Genomic DNA, 27,696 nt, shown 5'->3' on the forward strand with positions numbered 1-27,696 from the left:
TTTAAAGGTTATATACTCCATGTATAGTTTTAAAATGTTGGCTGTATTCCCTGTATGTACAATATATCCTTACAGCTCATTTTACACATAATAGCTCGTACTCCCCTACCCTTGCTGCCCCCACTCTGTAACCATTTATTTGTTCTCTATTACCAATCAGTCTGTTTCTTTTCCTTGTTTTGGTTCTATCATACTATGCATTTCTTGAAATGCTCAATAACTTTTCTTCTTTAGCCTGCTGTTGTGATGTCGGAGGGCTGGGAACATTCTTCACAGTCTTGAAACAAACTTCCTTTGTTTGAGGGGTACTGAAAGTGAAAGTGAAAGTCGCTCAGCCATGTCTTTGCGACCCCAGGGACTACACAGTCCATGGTATTCTCCAGGCCAGAACACTGGAGTGGGTAGCCTTTTCCTTCTCCAGGGTACTCTTTTCTAATACGTGAATTCTATTTGTTCTTATAATTTTAATACTCTGTTCATCAATCAAATTACAGCATTGTTATTTTGGCAGTATTGGTATCATTTAGATCATATTTGCCTCCAAACATGTTTAAGGTAGTTTATCATCTTTTCCTAAGCTCTAACCATGGGAAACAGCTACCATTTGGAAGTTTAAAACATCTTATCTACAAATCTATAGAGAAATTTATTAAAAGTATAAAGTATTTTTTAACTTTAAATTTTTTAAAGTTTTTTTAAACAAATAATCTATTCCATGTTTTCAAATGAATCATCCTGTCAATTAGTTTAAGAGGCTGCTGTTGAAGTTTTTTCCTTTTTTAAAATAAAAACACCTAGTAAACTTTAGGGATGTCTCTGGTACTTTTAGCTCATGCCATCTTCCTCCGAAGTTGCCACTTACTAAGTTCTGATTTACTTCTATTTTCAGCTGTTTGCATTAAAATGTCATGCCCTCAGTAAGTCACTAGCTACACACACAATCATACACATGTGGCCCTGATTCTGCACATGCCTCCCACAGGCTTTCCTAACCTTTTGCATGACACAGAAATCAGAAGTATAGAGGGTGATCACACTAAGAAATAGCCAGCCACTAAAAATCAAGAACACAATCTTAACTGTTTTTCTCTAGCCTCACAGAGATTAAATGGTATTTCATTATCTCCTCTGCCCCTTCCCAATTCTCCTCATTCCAACAATGACCCTAAGCCTCAGAGCACCATTTCTCAAAAAAACTAATTAGAGTGCAGCTAGTACCTAATCCTAAAACATGGTTCTCAAAATGCACATTCTCAGAACACCCTTGGACCAAGAAATTAGAATCTCTGCTTTGGATAATGGTTGATTACAAAGAATCTCCTGATTCACCAAGCCTAACCAGAACACTACCCACATATATACTATCAGGGTTAAGGTAACCCTATAATTTATCATACTAACTAGGGTATTTCTGAAAGTGAAAGGAAATGCCATTAACAATGACACTAAGACAAAAGATAAAAACCAGGATGTATGGTCAAAACAGGTTCCTGTGTTATGCCGCACCTTTGAAAACTTGGCTAGTTTCAGTACTACTTTCAACTTAGGAGTTCACCAAGATTATCCTAAAATGTAGTACAACGGTATTACACTAAGAGTTGAAAATATAAAGAAACATAAGATCCACACCCAGTCCTGGTGCCTGGTTCAGCTGGGAAGAAAGGGGATGTGACAAGAGGCGCGAAGTACCAGAGAATAAATACAAATCTCTCAAAAGACAGATGTGCACCAAAAGCTTTACAAATGTAGGATTTAAAATGGGTCTTAAAGGAGCACTATTGATTGGTGGATGAAAGTCATTTGAGACCTTGAGAGAAAGTAAACAAAGATGCAGAGCCTAGAAGCCCACGTTATGGCCAGAGGATGGGAAGCAGACCACTTCTGCTAGAGCATAGCTTTTATATATAACAGAAAATAAAGATAAGTTAAGAACCAAATGAAGAACATTTTGATGGACAATCACTAAAATTCCTGAGGGAATTCCATGATCAAAAAGCAGCTGTGGGACTTCCCTGATGGTCCAGTGGTTAAAAACCTGCCTGCCAATGCAGAGGACAGGGGTTTGATCCCTGGTCTGGGAAGATTTCACATGCAGCAAGGCAACTAAGTCTCTGGGCTACAACTACTGAGCTGGAGCTCTAGAGCCAGCCAGTTGCAACTACTGAAGAATGCATGCCCTAGAGCCTGTGCGCTGCAACAAGACAAGTTACCACAATGAGAAGCCTGCACACTGCGACTGGAGAGTAGCCCCCATTCACCTCAACTAGAGAAAGCAGTGAGTGCCCAGGGGAGATGAGAAGGGAAAAAAAGATAGCAGGGTGAAAAAAGAATACACACTACACCAACACACTCACACCATTCATTTCTAAAAGGAAATACTAAATAGGAAAGAAGAATAATTAGGAGAAAGAAGAGACACCTCAGGAATGTCAATAAGAAGTTGAAAGTAAAGAAATACAAGAAGGAAGGCACTTAAAAAATAAATTAAAAATAAGTCACACGAAGAAAACATTGACAGCTAGATTATCAAATAGCTTTAGAAAACAAAATAGAAGAGGAAAAGACAGATTACAAAAAGATTAAAGAAATACAAAACAGAAAAGTGGGAGATGTGGCTCAGTAAACTAAATATAAATGGGCAGACAGATAGTGGATAAGAAAAAGATGACAGAATTAAATGGGCTTAAAAAAAAAAAAAAACCTCTCAGAAACAGCATGAGGTTAATAATTAGAGACACGAGATAAATGAAAAGGCCCAGTTTGAGGCAATGGACTAGCAGAAAAATCTCATTTTTATTTTCAGATTTTCCTGTAAATAAAACTAAACTCACTAATAATAAAAAGATCAAAAGAATATGTAAAGAAACGTATTTGCCAGAGTGTGTATATGTACATGTTAAGATCGTACAAAAAGCTTAAATTTAGTGTAAGATTTCACAGTTTGGGGAAGTATAAAAAAGTAAAATGCTACAGGAAGAAAATAATTTTTGCATAAAAGACAATTTCATATGTAGTAAAATCATACATATTTGGTCATAATAGATTTTACATAAGAAGTCTATTACAAATTATACATAACTTGAAGCAATGCTACACAAAAATATTTTTATTAAAATATTATGATTGGATATCATTACAATGTGGAATCTATACCGGTAATCTGCAACTGGAAGTGTTAATCCTTTCCCGCTGCTGTTGTTCAGTCTCTAAGTTGTCTCCGACTTTTTGCGATCCCATGAACTGCAGCATGACAGGCTTCCATGTCCTTCACTATCTCCCAGAACTTGCTCACTCATGGTCCATTGAGTTGGTGATGCCAACCAACCATCTCATCCTCTGTTCCCCCTTCTCCTCCTGCCTTCAATCCTTCCCAGCATCAAGGTCTTTTCCAATTAATTGACTTCTTCCCATTAAGTGGCCAAAGTACCGGAGCCTCAGCATCAGTCCTTCCAATGAACACCCAGGACTGATCTTTAGGATTGACTGGTTTGATCTCCTTGCAGTCCAAGGGACTCTCAAGAGTTTTCTCCAGCACCACAGTCCAAAAGCATGAATTATTTGGCTATAAGCCTCCTTTATGGCCCAACTCTCACATCTTTACACGACTACTGGAAAAACCATAGCTTTGACTACACAGACCTTTGTCAGCAAAGTGATGTCTCTGCTTTTTAATATGCTGCCTAGGTATGTCATAGCTTTCCTTCTAAAGAGCAAACGTCTTTTAATTTCATGGTTGCAGTCATCCACTGGACATTTGGAAAAGGGAGCAGGAGCTGCTTTCTGGTGGCCACAATTACTGGGAGAGGCCCTACTAGCATTAAGTCCAGAGATACTCAGTGTCTTCCAAAGCAAAGCACATGCTGCTGCGTACCAAGTCGTTTCAGCTGTGTCTAGCTCTCTACAACCCCATGGACTGGAGCCCACCAAGATCCTCTGTCTATAGGATTTTCCAGGCAAGAATACTGGAGTGGGTTGCCATTTCCTTCTCCAGGGGATCTTCTCAACCCAGGGATCAAACTTGCATCTCTTACATCTCCTGCATTAGCAGGTGTGTTCTTTACCACCAGTGCCACCTGGGAAGTCCAAGGCAAAGCACAATGCAGTCCAAAATGCCAAAGGGGACACTGATAAGAAAAACTGTAAATGGACAAAGAACATTGCTTTTCTTGTATATTTAGATAAAATAAAGTTCATTTTTAAATTTAATTCTTGTGATTAATTTTATTCTGATAAAGGTCTTTGCCCTCCACCTTAATCTATTTTAATTCAGAACTTAAAAACAGACATATAGTTCTAACATAGGAATTTTAGTTACTAAGACATTGATTGCTGCTGCTAAGTCGCTTCAGTCGTGTCCGACTCTGTGCGACCCCATAGACGGCAGCCCATCAGGCTCCGCCATCCCTAGGATTCTCCAGGCAAGAATACTGGAGTGGGTTGCCATTTCCTTCTCCAGTGCATGAAAGGGAAAAGTGAAAGTGAAGTCGCTCAGTCGTGTCCGACTCTTAGCGACCCCATGGACTGTAGACTACCAGGCTCCTCCGTCCACGGGATTTTCCAAGCAAGAGTACTGGAGTGGGGTGCCATTGCCTTCTCCGAAGACATTGATTATCCCTTCACAAATTAAGATATGGCCAGGAGAATATCTTATGTTTAAAGCGACAGCTTCAAGAAGTTTTCGGTTTTCAAAATAATACCTAGGGCAATGGTTGAGTTGAATAACATGCATTTGCATTATGTTACCACCAAATATGTCCATGCAACTTTCATGCATGCAAAGTTTCCTAACGGGGGCCATATACTGAAGGACTGTAATGGAATGAAAGAAAACAAATACAAGTTCACGAATCAGAAAAGGATAGATAACCAACTATTTTGAAAAGGAGGGAAAAAATAAATCTGATAAACAAGAGGAAGAGTTAAGCATTTATTCTGCCTTCACTATGGAACTTACCAGACTGGTAACCAAATAGAAGATGTGGGCAAGTTTCTGTTTAGACAAGTATTCCAGTGGCTACCAGCATCACAAAAAGACGACCAGATTTTCAGGTGTTTCTTGATGAAATAGCTCACTACCACCTATGAAGCAGTTTTGTCAAAAGAAAAAAGGGGGGGATGGTAATCAATCCTGAATATTAACAAGCCTTCTGACCTAACTCCCAAATTTACAGGAAACGCTGAACAAAAAGATAGTAAACTATGCCATCAGAGTGCAACAAGCAAAATCTAGACTTAAAAACTCAGCCCTGTTTCATTTAAATAATCTGCAAAAATGAAAAGGGGAAAGACAAAAACAAAAACAGGAAGAAATTATAGATTGGATGATATATAAAACACATAACCAACTACAATGTGTCTGTTCGGATACTGATTCAAATTACCTTTGAAGAAGGAAGGGAGACAATCCTTAAGACATTTGTAAATTTGAACATGACTGATTTAAGAATTTTGATGATATTTTTAGATGTGTTAGTGACACTGGGTTAAGTTAAAAGTCTTTATCTTTTGGAAATGCACCTGAAATATCTGTTCTTTAAAAATGCAGATTAAATGAGGTCTGAGATTTGCTTCAACATGATATAGGAGGATGAAATGACTGGGGTTATAGATGACTTAAGACTGGCCAAGAGTTGTTAACAATTGAAACTAGGTGAAAGCTACATGGCTATTTATCACACTAGCCTGTTTACTTCTGTACATGTTCCAAGTTCTCCATAATAAAAGTTAATTTAAAAAAATTAAGAAACATCAGCAGGAGGGAAAAGTGATCATTTGCAACATGTTTATTTAGGGCTTATAAAAGAAAATGAATACTTAGCATAGTCCTCTAATGGATATGGGGATATGAAGCATCTGGGAGGATATAACAGAAATGTCTTTAAAAATTTTAAACAGACACTGGTGTAAATAAAATAAAGAAAATCTAAAGGTGCACTAGTTAAAAACTGTCATTGAATTCCACGTGGTCACATGTATCTAAGGTTGTGTTCAAACCATTCAAATGCTGCATTTTTCCCCCTTTGCGACTGAAGGTAAATTTACTACAAGTATATATATTACAAATCCAACAAATATCACCTATCTCCTTAGAAACAAGTGTGAAACAAAAAGAAAACTGTAAAGCCAAGGCCTTAAGATGCCCTCTAAATTTTGTTGTTACTACTGTTTAAATTGAGAAGACTACAGAAAGCAGCAGGAAGCCATAAAAAACATGTAGCCACAATCTTCTGAGATGGATTCTCTTGGGGACCCTAAATAAATGGATTCTTGACCTACTAAAATTTAATGTAAAAAAATGATCCATTTGTAAAGGACCCACAAGATTGTAAATGGCAAACGAACTACAAATAACCACCCTTAGAAAGGGAATGAATGGTGTTTATAAAAAGCAAGTCCCATGGATGTAAAGGGAGAATCATCATGATGATTTATAAGTAAAGGAAAATAAAATAAAAAGGTAACAAAATTCATGTTTCCCTAGGCCCTTCACTCAGACCAAAACATGTGGAGCTATACTCCCAAAAGCAATTTCAGACTAGAGATGTCTTTATTTTTCCCCAGACAAGCTAGAAGTTAAACAGAATGACAAAGTATATTTACTCTGGGACAGTGAAGCAGGAAAGAAACTTCAGGCTGGCAGAACTGGTCCAAATCCCTCCAAAATAGGCAAACTAAACCTTGGACAATGAATGAACACAGCAATATTGCAATTCCTTCCAAACCTTTATCTGTTACAAATAACCATAAGATTAAAAAATTATTATATACACCAAGGACCAAACAGAGGAGGCTGAGATTTTTAAAATTTAATAACTAGAAATTTGACCTTCTTGCTATTACTTAAGGTTCACTTCTTACTGACCATCACATCCAAAATAGGTGCTAAAAAACAAGCTTATGCTGTTTCCCTTTGTACCCTTATAAAACTGATGACATGACAACTGAAAGAAAAACTTGAAAGCTTTAGAATTCAATTTTAATACAGTATTTAGACAAGATGCAAGACACAGACCTGATAAATAGAACTTGTTAGTTTCATCAATCTAAAATGAACTCTACAAATTTAGCACGTCACACTGAAAACATGATGTGTATTTTGCTAGGTGGCTTCCCTAGTAGCTCAGTTGGTAAAGAATCCGCCTGCAATGCAAGAGACCCCAGTTCGATTCCTGGGTCGGAAAGATTCACTGGAGAAGGAATAGGCTACCCACTCCAATATTCTTGGGCTTCCCTTGTGGCTCAGCTGATAAAGAATCCGCCTGCATTGCGGGAGACCTGGGTTTGATCCCTGGGTTGGGAAGATTCCCTGAAGAAGGGAATGGCTACCCACTCCAGTATTCTGGCCTGGAGAATTCCATGGACTGTATAGTCCATGGTTCGCAACGAGTTGGACACAATTGAGGGACTTTGACTTTCATTTTGCTAGGTGGACCAGCTCCTCTTCTAAAGAGACTCGTAGGAATAAAGCATATCCCCATACTATTATCCAGGAATATTTTTGTACAAATTCACAAGTTTATAGGAAAAAATGTTGTTCAGTCACTAAGTCATCTCCAACTCTCTGCGACCCCACAGATCGCTGCTCCTCTCTTCTCTACTGTCTTCTGAGTTTGCTCAAATTCATGTCCACCGAGTCCACGATGCTAACCATCTCCTCCTCTGCTGCTTCCTTCTCCTTCTTCAAGCTTTCCCAGCATCAAGGTCTTTTCCAAAGAGGAGGCTCTTCGTGTCAGGCAGCCAACCAAAGTATTAGAGCTTCAGCTTCAGCATCAGTCCTTCCAATGAATATTCAGGGTTGATTTCCTTTAGGATTGACTGGTTTGTTCTTCTTGCTGTCCACAAGACTCATAACGGTGTTCTTCAGCACCACAGTTTGAAAGCATCAAGTCTTCGGTGCTTAGCTTTCTTTATGGTCTCTCACATCTGTACATGACTACTGGAAAAACCATAGCTTTGATTATACGTGCCTTTGTTGGACCAAGTGATATCTCTACTTTTTAATACACTGCTTAGGTTTGTCACAGTTTTCCTTTTAAGTAGCAAATGTCTTTTAATTTCATAGCTGCAGTCACTGTCCACAGTGATTTTATAATCTAAGAAAAGAAAATCTGTCACTGCTTCTACTTTTTTCCCTTCCAATTGCCATGAAGTATTAGGAAAAATAGTGCTTAAATAAATTATGAAACATATAGTTTATAAACTGACATAGTTATAAACAAGACAAAATTAACAGGGATCTAATATAAAGCCAACTTCTACAAAAAGTCATATCTAGTACCAGTATTAAAAAATAACAAGTACACATGTTGCTGAGAAGTCCGCATTAAAATATTCCTAAAATCCTGTATGGTTGGGACTTTTCTCCATAAAGCTAGAAATTCTTTTCTGTAGAGATTTTTTCCCCCCAGTTTCAAAGCAATTCATAAACACAGACTGCTTCATCATACCCCAGAGAAAAAAGGAGAGGTAGATTTAAAGTCATTCCTTTGCTCAAAGAAAAGCCTTACACAAGGAACTACAAGTCAGAGAACAAAGATTTGCCTTCTCTGTTACGATCATATTCATTCTCTGACCTTCTTCCTTACAAGGAAAGAGAATGGAGAAGAGAGCTGGCAACTTGGGGAATGCTCCCTAAAAAAGAAAATGATTCTGTCTGAATGATTAAAAAAAAAAAAACCCACTAATGCAAGCCTAACACCCCCAAGACAAAGAAGAAAACTGTTCTTTCTCCAATTCACCAACTGACCCTCACTTGCCAGATTCTAAAACCATAGAGTATGCTGGATCCTTCAAGAGACTATAAGCAAACAAATGGGATACACTCACACTAAGAATGCACCTACAGACCATTAAACAACTCTGAATGCTTTTACCAGATTCCTCAAGCAGTAGTCTACAGAAGCAAAAAGTGCTTACATTTATGTCCAAACTAAGCCTAGATTTTTGCCCTGGAGCGGTTATGTCTATATATGCACTACATGTGTGACAACTCTCAGATTATCTTTTGAAACCTTAACAAGAATGATACTTCATAGGATTGTCTTGGGAATTAAATAAAATAGCATATTAATAGGCACTATAGTATGGAAATCCAGCAGAGTGTCAGGCTGGGTGCTCAACTATTTCCTCTTTCCTTTTCTGAAGTGAGAAGGAAAGTTGCCTATTCATGAAATACATACAGTTTGTACAATATATAGGCAGAGAAATTTCTCTCTAAAGACTCTTATGCTCCCCAACATTTTCCAACCACCTTGCAGCTAGTTGAGGTCATGTGATTAAATCCACATCTTACTTTCAGACCAAAGCACTTACAGCCAGCACGTGACCCTCTAGTTATCCTGCCTGGACATGTTCAAAATGGCAGAGCTGCAAGTTGTAAGCTGCACAGATCCCAGCCAACACATGGAAGAGCTACCCAGGAGAGTCCCTGGACCTACAGAGGACCTCTTACAAGTGAAAGAAATAAACATTTATATGTTGAAGTTAATGCAACACAAAACAGCTTAGCAAAATTTAATGTCTCCTTTTATAGCCTAACTGCACTCAAATTCATACATAGAGATGGCAAGTCCTATGCTTAGGTATCATGGGCTTCCCCAGTAGTTCAGTGGTAAAGAATCTGCCTGCAATGCAGGAGCCCCAGGAGGCATAGGTTTGATCCTGGGTGGGGAACATCCCCTGGAGAAAGAAATGGTAGCCCACTCCAGTATTCCTGCCTGGGAAATCCCATGGACAGAGAAGCCTGCCGGGCTATATATAGTCCATGGGGTCTCAAAAGAGTCGGACATGACTGAAGCAACTTAGCATGCATGCATGCTTAGGTATTAAAGGATATCTTCCTTTCTGTGTAATTTTGTATGTCCAGAATGAACAGAATAATTAAGAGAGAATACTGATAGCAAAGTAGAAAAGTAATCCAATATATAGAGAATAACTTAGAAACTGATACTTATAGTTTCACCTCAAAAGAAAAGGAGGAAAAAACTCTAAAATCAAGAATCTAAACTCTTCTAGTTAATCATACAGGTTAGACAATTAAAAAAAAAAAAAAGCAACGATCCAAAAATAAAAGCTGAGAAACTAAAAACAGCTATGAGGAAACAGGTAAAAGAAAGAAAAGCAGAACAAGACTTTAAACACCCTTGCACCATGTAGTAAAATAGCTGGCTTCACCTGTCACTGTCACAGTAGTAGTACAGGGCCACAACTGCTTACCCAAATTCTGGAATATCCCAAAAGCTCTAAAGATCAAAGATTGAAAAACAACTTGGCAGCAACACCAAACATGAACTAACCTGAAACTATCTGCAGTGCTGATTTATCCCACTTAGTAAGAACATTCATACAGTTTGGGTGTAGAAATATGAATGTGTTCGATTATGGAGTGCTGCCCCAGATCCCACTGGCAGTGTTATATAAACTACATCACATTCCCTTTCTAAAACCTGAAAACTTCCACATTCTGAAACATTACTGGCCCCACAGGTTAGGACTTCTAACAATAATAGGATAATCTCTGTAATGTCTTAATGATAAAAATAAAAATCAGATGAAGAGCATGGCTTTCTAAACTGTCTGCAGTTCAATGTACTGAATCAAACTGAATTTTGATGATTTCTCAATGGTTATTTACACTCGATGATACTGCAGTATTTCTAGTAGCACATAGATATAACGAAGTAAAGCTAAATCATGAAGATGGTATAATGAACTAGTAAGAAACTAGGTAATTAATTAAAAATATTGCTATAAGTATTTCTGGCCTCAATAGACCATAATTTAAAAGGTACTCAACGTAGCCATTCCTGTAGGTTCACATTAAAAAAAAAAAAAAGACATGTATCAGATAATATAAGATAAACTACAGCATAAGAGTAGTGGAAGATGGGGATACCAGCTCTGAGGAAAGTATAGGAGAAAGTATATTCACTAGGCATCACTACTAGACAGGAAAATAATAATAAATGAACTATGTAAAAATTAAAGAGGCAAGGTATTGGAATTAACATCTACAGCAGGATTTCTCAACCTCTACTGACATTTTAGGCCAGATAAAATCTTTGTTGGAGGGGGGTGACCTAGGCATTACAGGGTATTTAAGAGCATCCCTGACCTCTATTCACTAAATTATTAATAGCAGCTCCTCTTCTCCCAGTTGTGAAAAGTCTCTAGGCATTGCCAATTGTTCCATAGGACAACTGGAGTGGGGTGTGCGAGTAAGAAGGCAAAAATCACCCCCAGTTGAGAACTGGGGAAAGAGAAATATTAAAGATGTTTCTTCTTCTAGATTCTAAAATGCCAAATAAGCTACCCTGTTAAAGCAGTATACAGAGGGGAAAAAAAAAATCTTTCCTAATTCTCTAGATCTACAGGTGGTTTTATTCTGTTTTTAATCTTAATTTTGTAGGAAAGATGAGAATGGCAGATCAAGACCCACTGGAGCACCCTTGTACTCTAAGGAACAATGACTTGTTGTTTCTTTTATAACTAAACATAGCCATCTGTTGTTACAGCCACTCATTCAAGGAGGGAATAAGGTACCAGCTGGTTATCTGCAGAAAGGAACAAAATAATTTGAGTCTTGCATGTAGCTGCAAAGTAACCATGTAACCTTTTAAATGCACAGTTTTCACCCACTTTCTGATTATATTATCTGCACTGAACTTAACAGATCCCTAATAAAAATGTGACCTTGTTGAGGGGGAAGAATATTATTTTCAATTATATCACTCTTTTGGAAAAAATGTTCAGTCACAAAGTACTGAATCTTTCTCCTACACCAGCATGTATAAGGGAAATAACTAGCTTTACTGCAAACCAATTTCTTTTGATAATACAAATGGTAGCCAAATACCTCTGAACAATCATATTAAAAATGACAATTATGGGGACTTCCCCAGTGGTCCAGTGGTTAAGACTGCCTTCCAATGCCGAGTGTGCAAGTTCAATCTTTGGTTGAGAAACTAAGATCTCACATGCTTCAGTGTGAAGTCAAACATTAAAACACACACAATTATGAAAAAGTAAAGAATATATGGGATATTTCATAGATCTCCAATCCAAAGTCATTATTTTGCCTAGAATTTCTATTCCTGCCGATTTGACAGACCAGTTGAAAAATACCTTCAGTCAGAGTAGTTCTGACTTATCTATTTTACAAACCGAGCATCCAACTAAGATTTAATTTTTATGAAAAGGCCATTACAGGATTTTTTTCAAGAGTTGAAAACAAAAGGGCTAGATGATTAATGAAACAATTTTGTTTTATGAAATAGCATACCTTCACATAGCATGTTTTGGCTAACATAAACAATAACAATCAAATGTATACATAAAAAAGAAAAAGCAATCTATCCATAAGTGTGGGAAGATTTAAAACCAAGTATTATATAAGCAACCAACAAAGCTATGTAGATTCACATGTCACTTTCATCATGATCTGCCTTCATATGTCAACTAGAGAAAGCTTCCAAAATCTCTCCTTAGATCACAGAGAAGGAAAGAATGCTATGTTCAGGTAACTAGCAAATTATATCAATTCAGAATCTAAATTTTACAAAATTATTGATATAATCTCATTCTCAGTAAAACTATGAATTCCTATAATGGAATACTTAAAAGGGAAAACATATCACCACTATTTAAGAGTATTTTATTATAACCCACTGGACAGAGCATTCTCTACTGAATTAGGTTTCCTTAACCATCAGCATATTTCTTTAAAGAGGATGTACTATTTGTTCAACCTTGCCCAGTGTTCTTAGGTTTATTTTCTTTTTTACTCAAGTTCCAAGGAACTGCTTTTAACTAGCTGCCTGAGAGTCCCAATAGGTGCAGAGCTGATTAAGATAAAATTATTCCCATAGTTGGATGCTGATGCACTGGAGAAAATGCCAGCAAAACTGAAGGCATACTGCTAAGCTAGCTCTTTAACCACGCCTCAACCACTTTATTGACCCAATTCACATTAAGGAATTTCTAAACATATTAATTCATCTAATCTTCACAATAAATTTATAAAAGGGGTATAATTTTAATCTCTTATTATACAGATAAGAAACAGAAAGACAGGAATATTCCATAACTTATCTAAGGTAACACATCTATTAAGTGCCAGAGCAGGGACTTGTACTCAGTCCAGCGCAAGTACCAGTGCTTTTCAAACCTTAAAATACATACAATCCATCTGGAAATCTAGTTGAAATTCAGATCCTGATTCAGTACTTCTGCAGGGGGGGTAGGCAAGACTACATTTCTAAAAGATCCTACATTTCTAAAATCTCACCTGTGATGCAGATGCTACCGGTCTGAAGACCACCCCTGAGCAGCAAAGTTCTCTCTTCCCTAGAAATGGTGCACAGCGGTGGTAATCCACAAAAAGAGGCAGAGCTCATCCACAGACAGTTGGCTTATGAGTAAATCAGGGCTTCCCAACTACTGGTTTAGAACTTAACTGCTTTTGTTCATTTTTTAGAAAGAAGGAAATGAGCAAAATGTGCAAGCATCATAGCATCCACTTTCAGGTTTTGCATGTTAATACAATAACTGGATACTGCAACGCCTCCCTCTCAATAAGGCCTTTCTAACATTCAAAAACTATTTACAAATGTCCCTGAATGTCTATTTTAATATAGGTTCAATCTGAACATATTAAAGAATATTTTTAGAGCATATTTTTGTACTGTCTCAGATATGAAAAGAATTAAAGAGACTGAGTTAAAAATCCAGCACCTTTCTAAACTTCCACCACCTGTCAAGTCCTGAGAGGACACTCTCTGGGAAACAGATGGAACATAAAGGTCTTATAGCACATCACTCAATTCTACTTAATAACTTTCTCCAAAAACAGATAAGGAAATGCACCTAATACAATCTCCCTTCATTCTCACTGGTGCATCAACTCTTCACACTCTAATCTAGAATAAAGAATATAAATTAAGGCCACTAAGTGTTACATCTATAAATGCTTTGGCCTAAAGCATTCCAATACCTAAAAACTGAAATGCAATCAAATCACTGGAAATAACATTTTATCACACGTTTATACTGTCAGGGAAAGAAATACCAATACTACCTAAATATATTCAGACAGGTTTAAAGCCACACACTTAATTCAATAATTAAGTCTATCCTATGATCACCCTGGGTGTATATGTATTTGACACAGCTATATAAATAACTAAAAAATATTTTATTAATTAAACATAGGAAAAGATTTAAGAAAAAATCTTAAGTCTGAGTAATTTTGATTTTGTTGAGTTTTCTTGTAGTTCATTCAAGTTTTTTTCTCAATGTACACAGACATACTTTACATTCTTCTCTGAAGAATTAAATGTATCACATACTTTGACAAGCTTGTAAAAATCATATTCAAAACCATAATGGAATTCTGATTAACTATATGTGAAAGTCAAAATAATTAGGTTTCACAGATTTCAGACAATATGAACTCACATATTTTCTAGAATTTATTAATAAGAGTCCCACTATTAATTATAACATAAATTAACAAATTTAAACTGTACAATCACCATAAAGCTAAAATTCTCACCTATGAATTACAAGAACACCATGAATACGTATTTGACACAAAGGTAAAAATACAAATTTTAAATTAGCTGTCAAAAATCCTAAAAATGTCTCCACTAAACCTTACTATTCCAAATTCCTGCTCAAGAACAAGACCTAGAGGTTCTTCAACCCAAAAGAATCTGAAGACTTACAGAAAAACACAAAAATATGTGAATATTTCACTTGTCCAGCATATGAAAGAAGACTGTCCCCAAACTAACAAAAACAAAAACAACTTCTCCAGTCTCCTACTAAGACTGATATTTTCTTGGTTTTTTTTTTTTCCTCTATTAATCACTCACACAGTCACAAAAGAACTCAGACATTAAAAGAAGCAGAGAATCGAAAGGTGTCATTTGCAGTAGTTGACAGTGATCACAAGCTGAGGAGGGAAGGCACAGATGATGTATGTATGCCAAGCTACTGCTCACGAGCAAGCCCCAAGGTTCACCATTTCACTAGTCTAATCACTAAATGTGAAGCATTATTTCATGGACTGAAAGGAATCTGGTATATAAAGAGAAAAATAAAAGCAAATTAAACTAAACTTTCTGTCTCTAAGACAGACTATACTTCCTCTACAATAATCGTCAGTGACCTTATGGAAACATTTCTGGGTTAAATAGGCAGAGCACATTTCTTCAGCAACTGCAACACTATTGCTCTCAGGGCATCCAGCACGTGTCTACTGGGCTTACTAGATTCACACACGAACACTATTTAATAGTGCTTACTAGATTCACACACGAACACTATTGAATAGTGCTTACTAGATTCACACACGAACACTATTGAATAGTGCTTACTAGATTCACACACGAACACTATTTAATAGTTTGTGCCATTTGCAGAAAATCAACAAAAACCTTTAAAAAATGTTTGACCTTATATGCAATTTTAAAACAATACAGACTTTTGAACCGATAGAGCTTTACATCTTCTATAATGAGAAATACCAGAATACACTCTCCACGTTAAGTAATTCTTCCAGAGAGCAAATTTAACCTGACCTCCCTAAATGGCTACAGATTTGACACACCATTTAGAAGCCTGAAAGGAAATACTGATTTATTTATTCTCTAAAGCAGTGCTGTTCAACAGAAATACAACATGAGCCACATATGTAATTTTAAATGGTCTAGTAACCGTATTAAAACAGGAAAAAAGAAATTAATTTTAAAACATTTTACATAACAAAATAACCAAAACCCAACATATCAAAATATTATTTCAACATGTAATAAATATTTTTTGAAAATTAGTAAAATATTTTGCATTCTTTTCTTCCTATTGTTTTCAAAATCTGATGTGCATTTTACACTTACAGAACATCTCATTTTGGACTACAACCGAAGTGGTCAATAGCCACAAGTGGTTAGTGGCTACATTACTGGACAGCGCAGCTAGCTCCTAAGTACTACTTTGATATCTGACATACTACTATCTGTTTAAAAGCTTACATTCATGTTTCCGTTTTGAATTGAAATGTCTGATTACAATTACTAATATAAGCAAATAAACATCAGATCACCTTATCAGAGGACCCAGTTAACATACACAATAAGAAGCAGTTGGATTATACCCTATTATATCTCAAGTAGATTTCAGAAATAGGTCTGATCACCACTAGTGAACACAACTTGTAGAAAAATATAGGTAAGAGAAGAAAACACTTTCCTATCAAACCATAACACTGCCTTATTTCTAGTAGCCACTCTGGTTTCTGAGGACATTATCTCCATGCAAATTATCTATAAGACAGTTTTTCTAAGTTTGATCAATTTTGGAAGTCATACAGTCACAGCTGAAAAACTGAGTGCTAAGAGGAATTTAAAAAATATTTCAGGGGAAAAATTACAAACCAGTTACTTTTAACGCACCTTATACCAACCAACAATCTTAAATCATTCTACATGAGTTTCACTGAAATGACTTCTTCCCACAAATTCCAACTCATTCACTGTCTTTTACACACATATTTCTAGTACCAAAAATACTAATAATTTTCCCAAGTAATTAAACCATTTGATTAAAATGTAAATAATTCTGACAATGCATTCTCTAGAAAACAGCAGCTAAAACCATTAGCTTAGCACATAAACTCTGTCCTAAAGGCAAGTTACTGAATAAATCAAACAGAAACAACTATACTCCTGTTTACTGCATTTACATTTTTGTAACACCACATTCAGCAATTTCTAAATTTGGAAGGTCAGTTCAGATTGCACACAAGCAGTAACTTTAAAGCTTAGCAAAATTTTAGAAGTTTCTGCGATATACTTCTGAATAAACACACTACAGAACTATTACAACACAGTAAAAATCAGCACCATTCATACTAATCCCAGCAAGAAGCAAAAATCAATATACTCATAAGTTCAAAATGTATGATACACTCTAAAAAGGTTTTTTTCCTCCCAAATTTATTTAATTCACCCAAGACAATTTTTGTTCAATCCACTTGCAAAGCTGAAAAGAAGCAAACGTAGCCTCTTCTGCAGCACAAATATCCAAGAATGATACATAAATCTCTGGATATTTTTCCACAACTTGAAATTAAAACAACAAAATTTGTTTCTTACCTGCAGTTAGGAGGAGGATCAAGGGTTATTTCAGCTAGCTCCTTCTGAATTCTGTTAGTGAAATGAGAACAGACAAAAAGGATTTGAGAGTCTACAGAATAACCGGGGAATTACACTGCCCTCTACCACCATGCAGTTAAATGCAAGGCTGGCTTCGCCTTCAGTAATGCTAACATGGCTGCTTCCTCTTTGTTCTCAGAGGCATAACCCAAATCCCATAACAGAAACTTTGCAGCTTTTTTTCTCACTTGCTACTGTAAATAAGTAAGACATTCACACCTGATTTGAGAACTAGCCCTCCACTTGTACTCAGAAAAGGATATAAAATGTATTTTAAAGCACTTTTTACCAAAGAAATTCTCTTTTCAAGCTTATATGCAAATGAGACAAGAAGGGAGGAGGGAAAGCACTAGAACATTTGACAATGACTCCAAGACACTTTACCAAGGTAAAAATTAACAAGCTACTGCCAAGTGTACATTAATAATTTTGACAATAGTTTACATGTCAGAAAAAAGTTTGAAATTTACAAATATTTTTACCAGTGAAAAACTTTCAAAGAATTCTGGCATTCTTATTTAAGTAAATCTGTTTTCCCTGACCTTAAGTACAGCACTTAAATTTAATAAATTTGGAAGAAAAGATAGACAGCCTTGAGGTAAGAGGAAAAAGAGCAGTTCTTATTTTATTCAAATTTACAATGCTTTCAAAACTTAAGATATGTTTAATATGTTCATCAACAAGATTATAAGAAACTGAGAAGGATTTAAATTATCTCATGGACTGTTGTTATTTCATAAAATAGTCTAGTTATTAACACTTGATTATTGATACAATAGAGGTGAAAATCCACAGACTATCACTACAGAACACCAACATTTGATCAGCTTTTATATTTTCTTTTTCTTTTGGTTGAGATCAACAAAAATCAATAAAATGTCAATATCGGCTAATGCTATAGGAACACTTCATGTGTGATTACTAAAATTCACAGGTATTCCACTTACTACTACCATTGATTGGCGTCCCATTGACAGCATCTTTTTTTCACTATCACAGAAATATAAATCAACAGAAAACAAATGATCTTTCACTTATTTCCAACAAAATATGCTTCTCCTGCTGTTGAGTATTAACATGTCAAGCATATCCACAAATTTTAGAGTGAAGAGGCATAATGACAAACTTCTCAATCACCAAGTGCCACCTAACATGTAAACGGCTACTTTTCAGTTTTACCTACTCTCACAAGGACACGGAGGTATGACCATATCTTAACTAGAAAAAGTAAAACCTGAGATGAATGACTTAAAGTCACGCTTGTAAAAACTGAAAACAAGACTTGAAGTACAATTTTAAAATCTGCCTTCAAATATAGCCAAGGCCCTGAGTTTACAAATTTTCTGGCAAACATGACCATTTCTGATCATTAAGTTTCATGAAGAGAGGCACTGATCTCTAGAAGTGTCACCTTCAATGAAGATGAATATAACTCATAAAAAGACAACATCCTCAAATGTACCAGCTAATCTGGGATCACCAAATTTTCCTTGCAACTCCTTAATCTGTCAGATGTTACTCCAATCTCTACTCAAGGACACTCTCTCTGAAGTTACCAAAGCACAGAACAAGTTTGCTTAAAAGTCTAATTCTAGGGAGGTGGCTTATATACCACCTAAAAAGAATGACAACTCATTCAAGTCCAAACAAAACTGATAGCAAAGGAAATATTTTTGAACTATTGCTACTGATGTTAAATCAACAAAAGCGTCCATTTGGAAGACAACCTGACAACGTGCTTAATCCTTTTTTAACACATTACCTTTTAGCACTAGTGGATAATTTAGCAGTGGTTTTGCTAGAGAGTTTGGTGTTTTTCTTCTGCTGGGTGGCAGAAGGTTTTCTTTCTTCTTGTTCTTCAGGCTCTGGAGCGGCTGGGTCTCGCTGGTCTGCATCTGAACTACCACTGCTGGTGCTGGGGCTCTCATCATCGGACCTCTGCCGATCACTGGACATCTTGGTGAAGTTATTTCTTGGAAAACTTTTAAAGAAAAAACGGGGAAAGAAAGGAAATGTAAGTCTAGCAAATAAACCAATAGCATTTTCTTCTCTTAATCTTCACCTAAAATCGTGTTTTAATGAAAACGCTTCAAAAGTGTTCACACTTATCTCATCGTACAGCAAGGTTACAGGGGAGGTGATGTGTCTCACAGGCAGCGTTCAGGGATTTACCGAACTCAAGTTAGAAAACCCACTCACATTTTTTTCCATCCCTTGGACAATCTATCAATTGTCTACTTTCTCAGAAGGCATGAAACAGATTTGCCAGGGAACTTAGGGAACGAGCATTAATAACATATGACACACTGTAAATAACAGATCTCGCTGAAAAATGTTAAAAAGTCACTAATAACGTCTAAATATTTACACACTGACATTGGTCAAAGCTACCAAATTCCTTTTCCGAGAGGAAAACATACCCTGTTAATCGCCCATATGCTTATTTAAGGTGGTGATTCCTCCTCTGTGCACGTAAGCCTTTAAATACAACACTTAGGAATTTAAAAAATCAACTAACAAGCTGTTCTGGCCACGGCCAGCAGCGAAGACTCATCCGGCCAAGACCAAGCTGCCACCCTGGGAAAAGCAGAATTCAAACTGCACCTTCTGCAAAGCTCCCCATGCCATCAAGGTTCCTCGCTCAATTTTTACATCACGGACCGACATTTTGTCCAAAATAACAAACAAAAAAAAAAAAATTTTTTTTTTTTTCCAGAGGAAAAACAAACAAACAAAGCCTCAAGAAGTGCAACAAATTTCCGCGCCCGCCGAGGCGAGCCGCGGCCGGCGGCGGCCACGCAGCTCGGCGGCCCTTTGTGGGGAGGGCCGCGCGGGGGCCGCGGGCAGCGCTCGCCGCGCCGGGCGCCAAGTGATGCGAGCAGCCCGGCCGGCCCCGCGGCGGCTCGCGGACACCGGCGGCGCGGGCGCCCGGCGCGAACAAAGCTGCCCGCCCCCGCCCCCTCCCCCACCGCCGCCGCCCCGGCCGCCCCCCACGCGGCCCCCCGGCCCCGCCGCCTTACCTCGGCCGCCCGCCCGGCCCGCTCGCGCGCCGCTCCGGTGTGGGGGAGGGAGAGAGAAAAAAACCCTTCCTTAAGGAAATGGAGGCAGCTGGGGGGGGGGGAAGGGGGGGGAGGGAAAAAAAGAAGCCGAGGAGGCTCTGGCCGGGGAGTGTGGAACATTGAAAGTCGGAGGGGGTTGTGCAGTGCCGGGCTCCGGCCGGAGGGTGGCGCCGCCCAGCGCCTTCGGAAAAAAGCGGGGGGTGGGGGTGGGAGCCCGGCGGGGCGAGGGCGCGAGCTCCCGGCGAGGCTGAGGGGGCGCGGGAGACCCCCGCGCGCTGTGGCCTCCCGCCGCCGCCGCCCGGCTCGGCTCCTCCCGGCCGCGCAGTCAGCAAGTTCCGAGGCGAGCGCGGGGGGAGGGGCGGGCGCGGCGACGGCGCGCGCTCTCGCTCGCTGCTTGCCTGGCGGAGGGGCGCGCGCCGCCGGCGGCCAGCGGGCGCGAGCTGCTCCCGCGCGCTCCCGCGCGGCCTCTCCGCGCCTCCCTTCGCCCGGGGGGCGCACGCGTCCGCCCGCGCGCGGCCAGGACAAAGAGCGCGGCGGGGACCCGGCGGACTGGCCCCTGCCGCCCTTGGCCGCGGAGCCCTTGCCGGAGAAGGCGGGGGCGCGGGCGCCGTCTCGCGGGGCCGCTGTGCCGCGGGGTGGCTTCCGGCCTGAGCCCGCCTCCGGAGCGAGGCTGCCCATTGGACTACCCGCCCCACAGGCTGGAGCTGGGGTCATGCCCGGGCTGGCCCACTCCCCTCTTCCAAAGCACGGGCCAGCGTAGTCCACGGAGTCCCCATGCCTGGGCAAGGGCCTGGGTGGCGTGGCCGGTAGTCCCCCACTGCCCTGGAAGATTGGAGACTAATGGGTGTCGTTGACGAGGCCAGGTATGGAGGCAGAGGAAAGCTGCCACCTGCCCCTCCTGAGAGCTCAGGGGGCAAGATGAGGTCTTGGACACTGAGGGAAGAAAAAAGGATTTCGAGACCAGGTGGCCAGCCTCTGTTTCTCTTTGGCCCTCGGCCTTCCAAAGAGAAAGGTCCTATGGATGCTTTCAAAACTTAAAAATTCAAAACGATTAAAGTGAAGAGGGACGTAAGAAGGGTTCATACCTGATGCTTTGCTGGATGCTCTTCTGATGTGCCTACTAGATACCAGTTCTGGAGAGCGAAATCCCTAAGTGGTACTGGGTCAGAATGTCCACACAGAAAAGCTACAGATGGGGGATAGTGAAGGTTAGTTTTGTTCTGTCATTCTCAGCCCCCAGGTGGACTCTGCAGTTTTTGCCCTGGGGAACAAAGTGGCCAAAAGTACAGAAACTTCCTGTTTGCAGCCCAGACCTTCTCCAGCTCCTGAGAACTTGCTCCAGTGATGGAGCCCCAAAGGAATTTGTGGATTCCTCTCCCACAAATGTCAGGGGCAGGGGTGCTGGGAGAATGTGGAGTTCACAGAGAATGGCAAAGTCATAACAGATGAACTAGAATTAAGGAAAAAAGAAAAAAAGGCTGAGAGAGCCAATATACTTATTTTTCCTCCAAATAGAAAAGTGTTGGTAAAGGATTGCTTACCATTCTAATGAATAAGTTACATTTCTGTGATTTTTCCTAAGACACAGTCATTCAGTGAACATTTTGGAGGTCTATGCCCCAGGTGCTGGACGCAAAATTCACTCGTTCAACTACTGCGTGACTAAAGCCACATTTCTCTACTCTGTGTTAGAAGCAACCGATCCAGAAGGGGAACAGGTAATTAAAGTGCACCAGGTTAGTTAGAAGGAAGGACACCAGTCAGAACGAGTATGAAGTCTCAAATGTTGAAGACAGAGCATAGTGTGTGTGTTGACAAGCAGTTTGATTGGGCTGGATCAAAGTGTACTTGTGGAAAGAGCTTGTTAGTGAAAATACCGGCAGAAGGTTCTCCCAACTTCTACACTGTGCTAGCAAAAGCCAACCAATTTGGAGTTTGGATTTTTCTCTGTTCGGAATGTGAAGTTGTGAAAGGAAAGCTATATATTAAAAAACGATTTGTTTTAGGAAATCCGATATCACAGAAGTAGACTGAAGGCCCAAAGGCCATTGACTGATGAGGTTTGGGTGGAGCTGGGAGATTGGGAGATAAAGATATTTAGTTATGTTTTGGTAGCATTTTCCATGATAGAAGAAACAATAGTGAACTGAAAAGCAAGGCAACTAGATTCTAATCTCATTTTACCAGATTCATGTGACCTCAGGCAAGTTACACTTTCCAGTTTAATCTTTCTCCTAAGTAGAAGTGTAAATCCTCTCTTGGCTCAAAAATTTCATGATTCTTCAATGTGTTTGAAGTCATGGAGTTCCACGCAATATTCACACAACAGAATACTTAGGAACTATCGAATGCTAAGAAATTGGAGTGAAATACAGGTGCTGCCCTTACTGAGCTCAATGTATACTGGGACAGCCAGAAATGTAGACTACAGAATGAAAAGTGCTGCATTAAAGGAGTGAACAAAATGAGTGATGTATTAATAATTACCAATTAAAAATTAGTCATGGAATAAATTATTAGTTAAACTTGAGGTTATGTATGGATCAGAAAAAGTAACAACGAGCACCTGAAAGGGTCATTAAGTAATAATATAACCAGTGCTCTGGGCAAATTATCTAGGACATAATAAGTGTTCAATAAATAGTACTCAGGAAATGGCAACCCACTCCAGTATTCTTGCTTGGAGAATCCCATGGACAGAGGAGCCTGGCAGGCTACAGTCCATAGGGTCGCAGAGTTAAGCAGGACTGAAGCAACTGAGCATGCGTGCATGCACAAAATTGTTAAAGTCACCAGAAAGAAAATGAATGGTTCTGTCGAGGTTAGGGACATTAGGGACATGCCTCTACAATAGTGGGTAACCAGCTGCTTTTACCCTTGGAAATAGGAACCATGTCTTATATGCATTCATGTTGGCATACAGAGTTTGCCTAATGCAAATTATTCTATAAAGTATGTAATAAAAATGTTCCCATATGACCCCTCAAAATAGTATGACAAAGTAGACTTCAACTACTGCAAGAAGATCGTTCCCTCTTGGTTTCCTCTTTTTCTCTTCTTGGTATGGGGTCCTGCCAGCTTCTAGCTCACAGCTCTGGGAAAGTCAGAGGAAAGATACAAAATTCAATATTGCCATGAAGACTTCTTCTTCCTTTCCTCCCACAAATGCTGTGACCTAAAGTAACTGGTCATTACAAGGAGAGACAAGACAGGTTCCAGAATCCTTTAGACTTCCCTGATTTGGGAATTGCTTTTTCCCATGCTTTTCAATAGGTCTCAGTGTTATACGTGTACCTAAGTATGTATGTGTATAACCAAGAATTCTGTAGGAATACACATTTGATTTGCTTAAGTTTCTGAAGCGAGTAATTATATAAACTATAGAGGGGCCACAGATCTTTTTAAATCACCCACCACAGCCAACAACTTACCTTATACACAATGGATGTAGAATACTTGTTACTTTGCTTTGTTGATTTCAGAGTGCTTTCATTTATTTCCTTCCACACAACAACTTTTCTCAACATCCTTTCCTTTTACCCTTCTTTTTTTTTAGGCTGTTTCAGATGTTATCCAGTTATGTGCATCCATTTGTCCTCTGGCTATAAAATTATCTTTTTCTATCCATTAAAAAGTAACAAACAGATTTTGGTTTATTAGGAAGTCATTTCTCGGCCCAGGCTTAGTTTAAGAAGCCGAGATTGCCATTGTTACTCTCAGTGTCTCTGGACCTCCAGAGTCCAATGCACCGATTGACATCTAGTGTGCCTCCATTGTGTCATGTGTACAAAACCTGCCACGTGCCATACCCTGGGCTGGAACCTGGAAATTGGAAGATGGCTTAAACCTCTGTTTGACTTCAGGGCACAAAGCTCAGTGATCATTTTCTGCTTTTCTCCTTTCACGTAAGTCTGAGGGAGAGTACATACCAAAAAGGGCTATGTCTTTATTCCATAAAGAGCTTGTACACATGAAATGAAGGCAAAAGCACCTTAATAAGACAAGAGGCATGAACAGATAATTTTTTTTTTCCTTTAGCCACACCATGAGGCTTGTGGGATTCTAGTTTCCAGACCAGGGATCAAACCTCGCCCCCTGCAGTGGAAGAGCAGGGTCCTGACCACTGGACCACTAGGGAATTTCCTGAACAGATAAATTTCAAAAAGAAATACATTTATTTAACCTTATTTAAAACACACACACACACACACAAACCACCACAACATTGTAAAGTAGTTGTTCTCCAATAAAACACAGATATACAACTCAATCTTGCTCAGTTCAGTTCAGTTGCTCAGTCGTGTCCGACTCTGCGACCCCATGGACTCAACCTTGCCAAGCAGCAAAAAAAGGGAAAATTAAAATGAAGCACCTACCAAAAAACAAAACATAACATTGAAAAATTGGAAGTTCCCTTGTGATTCAGTTGGTAAAGAATCTGCCTGCAGTTCAGGAGACCTGGGTTCAATCCCTGGATCAGGAAGATCCCCTGGAGAAGGGAATGCAACCCACTCCAGTATTCTTACCTGGAGAATTCCACGGACAGAGGAGTCTGGTGGGTTATAGTCCACGGGGTCACAAAGAGTCAGACACAACTGAGCAGCTAACACACAACTATAGGAAAATGACTATAGAAACTGATTCACACAATGAAATTTGCAGTTATTAAAGTAATACATATGAAGATTATGCAAAACTACAAAAACAGATTATGATAACATCGTTTATTATTATGATAATAAATGAAGGCAGGATTTGTTTATTTTGTGAAACCAGAGCTTGACACAATGCCTACGAAGAAAACTGGCAAAATAAGTGCTTGGTAAATATCTGTGCAAAATATGGCACAAAAATGAATTTGCACCATATCTTTACAACTAGCAAGACCAAAATATCTGAAGGAATATACTCTAAAAAGTTAACTATGCTTATATTTTAGAGCAACTATGAATAATCTTTTTAACTCTTTTTTTATTCAGTAATTTTCTTCTTTTAAATAAGCAGGTTCTACTTTTATGAGAAACATACATGCAGGTCAGGAAGCAACAGTTAGAACTGGACATTGAACAACAGACTGGTTCCACATAGGAAAAGGAGTACGTCAAGGCTGTATATTGTCACCCTGCTTATTTAACTTATATGCAAAGTACGTCATGAGAAACGCTGGGCTGGATGAAGCACAAGCTGGAATCAAGATTGCCGGGAGAAATATCAATAACCTCAGATATGCAGATGACACCACCCTTATGGCAGAAAGTGAAGAACTAAAGAGCCTCTTGATGAAAGTGAAAGAGGAGAGTGAAAAGTTGGCTTCAAGCTCAACATTCAGAAAACTAAGATCATGGCATCTGGTCCCATCTGCTGCTGCTGCTGCTAAGTCGCTTCAGTCGTGTCCAACTCTGTGCGACCCCATAGACGGCAGCCCACCATGCTCCTCCGTCCCTGGGATTCTCCAGGCAAGAATACTGGAATGGGTTGCCATTTCCTTCTCCAATGCATAAAAGTGAAAGTGAAATCACTCAGTTGTGTCCGACTCTTTGCGACCCCATGGACTGCAGCCTACCAGTCTCCTCCGTCCATGGGATTTTTCAGGCAAGAGGACTGGAGTGGGTTGCCATTGCCTTCTCTGACTGGTCCCATCACTTCATGGCAAACAGATGGGGAAACAGTGGAAAGTGTCAGACTTTATTTTTTTGGGCTCCAAAATCACTACAGATGATGATTGCAGCCATGAAATTAAAAGACGATTACTCCTTGGAAAGAAAGTTATGACCAACCTAGACAGCATATTAAAAAGCAGAGACATTACTTTTCCAGCAAAGGTCCATCTAGTCAAGGCTATGGTTTTTCCAGTGGTCATGTATGGATGTGAGAGTTGGACTACAAAGAAAGCTGAGTGCAAAAGAATTGATGCTTTTGAACTGTGGTGTTGGAGAAGACTCTTGAGATTCCCTTGGACTTTGAGGAGATCCAACCAGTCCATCCTAAAGGAGATCAGTCCTGGGTGTTCTTTGGAAGGACTGATGTTGAAGCTGAAACTCCGATACTTTGGCCACCTGATTCAAAGAGCTGACTCATTTGAAAAGACCCTGATGCTGAGAAAGATTGAGGGCAGGAGGAGAAGGGGACAACAGAGGAATAGATGGTTGGATGGCATCACCGACTCAATGGACATGGGTTTGGGTAGACTCTGGGAGTTGGTGATGGACAGGAAGGCCTGGTGTGCTGCAGTTCATGGTGTCACAAAGAGTTGGACACGACTGAGCGACTAAACTGAACTGAACTTTTATAATGAGAAAAAAATGATGTGAATAAATACAGAGGGGAACATTCGGTGAAAATTGATACTGGTTTAACAGTTTTCTAATTAGTTATTTTTATCAATTAAAAAAGTGAAAATTCAAGTGTACTTTCAGATTGTCAAAAGTTTTAAGGTTGATAGAAAAAATAGGAAAGACCATTTTTCAAACTATTAAAAGGCTGAGAGAAGCGTTATTGTTCAATCACTAAGTTGCATCCCATCTTTGCAAATAACCTGGACTGAAGCCTGCCAGGCTCCTCTGCCCTCCACTATTTCCATCATTAGCTGAAATTCATGTTCATTGAGTTGGTGATGCTATCTTACCATCTTATCCTCTGCCACCCCTTTTCCTTTTGCCATCAAACTTCCCCAGCATCAAGGTCTTTTCCAGGGAGTCAGCTCTTTGTATCAGGTGGCCAAAGTATTAGAGCTTCGGCTTCAGCAACAATCCTTCCAATAAATATTCAGGGTAGATTTCCTTGATTGACTGGTTTGATTTCCTTGCAGTCCAAGGGACTCTCAAGAATCTTCTCCAGCACCACAATTTGAAAGCAACAGTTCTTTGGTGCTTAGCCTTCTTTATGGTCGAACTCTCACATCATTACATGACTACTGAAAAAAACCATAGCTTTGACTATACAGACCTTTGTTGGCAAAGCGATTTCTCTGCTTTTTAATATGCTGTCTCAGTTTGTCATAGCTTTCTTTCCAAAGAACAAGCGTCTTTTAATTTCATGGATGCCATCACCATCTGCAGTGATTTTGGAAACCAAGTAAATAAAGTCTCTCACTGTTTCATTGTTTCTCTATTTGACATGAAGTGATGGGACCAGATGCCATGATCTTAGTTTTTTGAATATTAAGTTTTAAGCTAGCTTTTTCACTCTCCTGTTTCATTTTCATCAGGAGGCTCTTTCGTTCCCCTTAAATTTCTGCCATTAGAGTAGTAGCATCTGCATGTCTGAGGTTGTTGATATTTCTCCTGGCAATCTTGATTCCAGCTTGTAATTCATCCGGCCAGGCATTATATGTACTTATATGTACTCTGCATATAAGTTAAAAAAGCAGGATGACAAAATACAGACTTTATGTACTCCTTTCCCAATTTTGAACCAGTCAGTTA

General features: G+C 39.2%; 1 protein-coding gene across 9 annotated transcripts in view; it reads right to left on the reverse strand.

Annotated features, from left to right (window-relative positions):
• The window catches only part of UBE2E3 (ubiquitin conjugating enzyme E2 E3), a 109,900-nt gene extending 89,301 nt beyond the window's left edge, over positions 1 to 20,599 (reverse strand). For 4 of the 9 annotated variants that reach the window (XR_014079812.1, XR_014079811.1, XR_014079813.1 and 1 more), the window contains exons 1-3: positions 20,234 to 20,599; positions 18,976 to 19,194; positions 17,154 to 17,204 (exon numbers count right to left, since the gene is read on the reverse strand). Coding sequence is in view for 3 of the 9 variants with exons in the window: in XM_081581039.1 (XP_081437165.1) it covers positions 17,154 to 17,204; positions 18,976 to 19,169 (245 nt within the window). In the remaining 6 variants the exon portion in view is untranslated. Of the gene's footprint in view, positions 1 to 17,153; positions 17,205 to 18,975; positions 19,195 to 19,633 lie in introns of all 9 variants that reach the window. The other 5 variants (XR_014079815.1, XR_014079816.1, XM_081581041.1 and 2 more) reach the window with 2 other exon arrangements.
• Positions 20,600 to 27,696: the final 7,097 nt, after the last annotated feature.

Source organism: Giraffa tippelskirchi, chromosome 3, assembly GCF_054371585.1.
Source record: "Giraffa tippelskirchi isolate mGirTip1 chromosome 3, T2T-mGirTip1v1.2.pri, whole genome shotgun sequence".
In the NCBI taxonomy this organism is placed as follows: domain Eukaryota; kingdom Metazoa; phylum Chordata; class Mammalia; order Artiodactyla; family Giraffidae; genus Giraffa; species Giraffa tippelskirchi.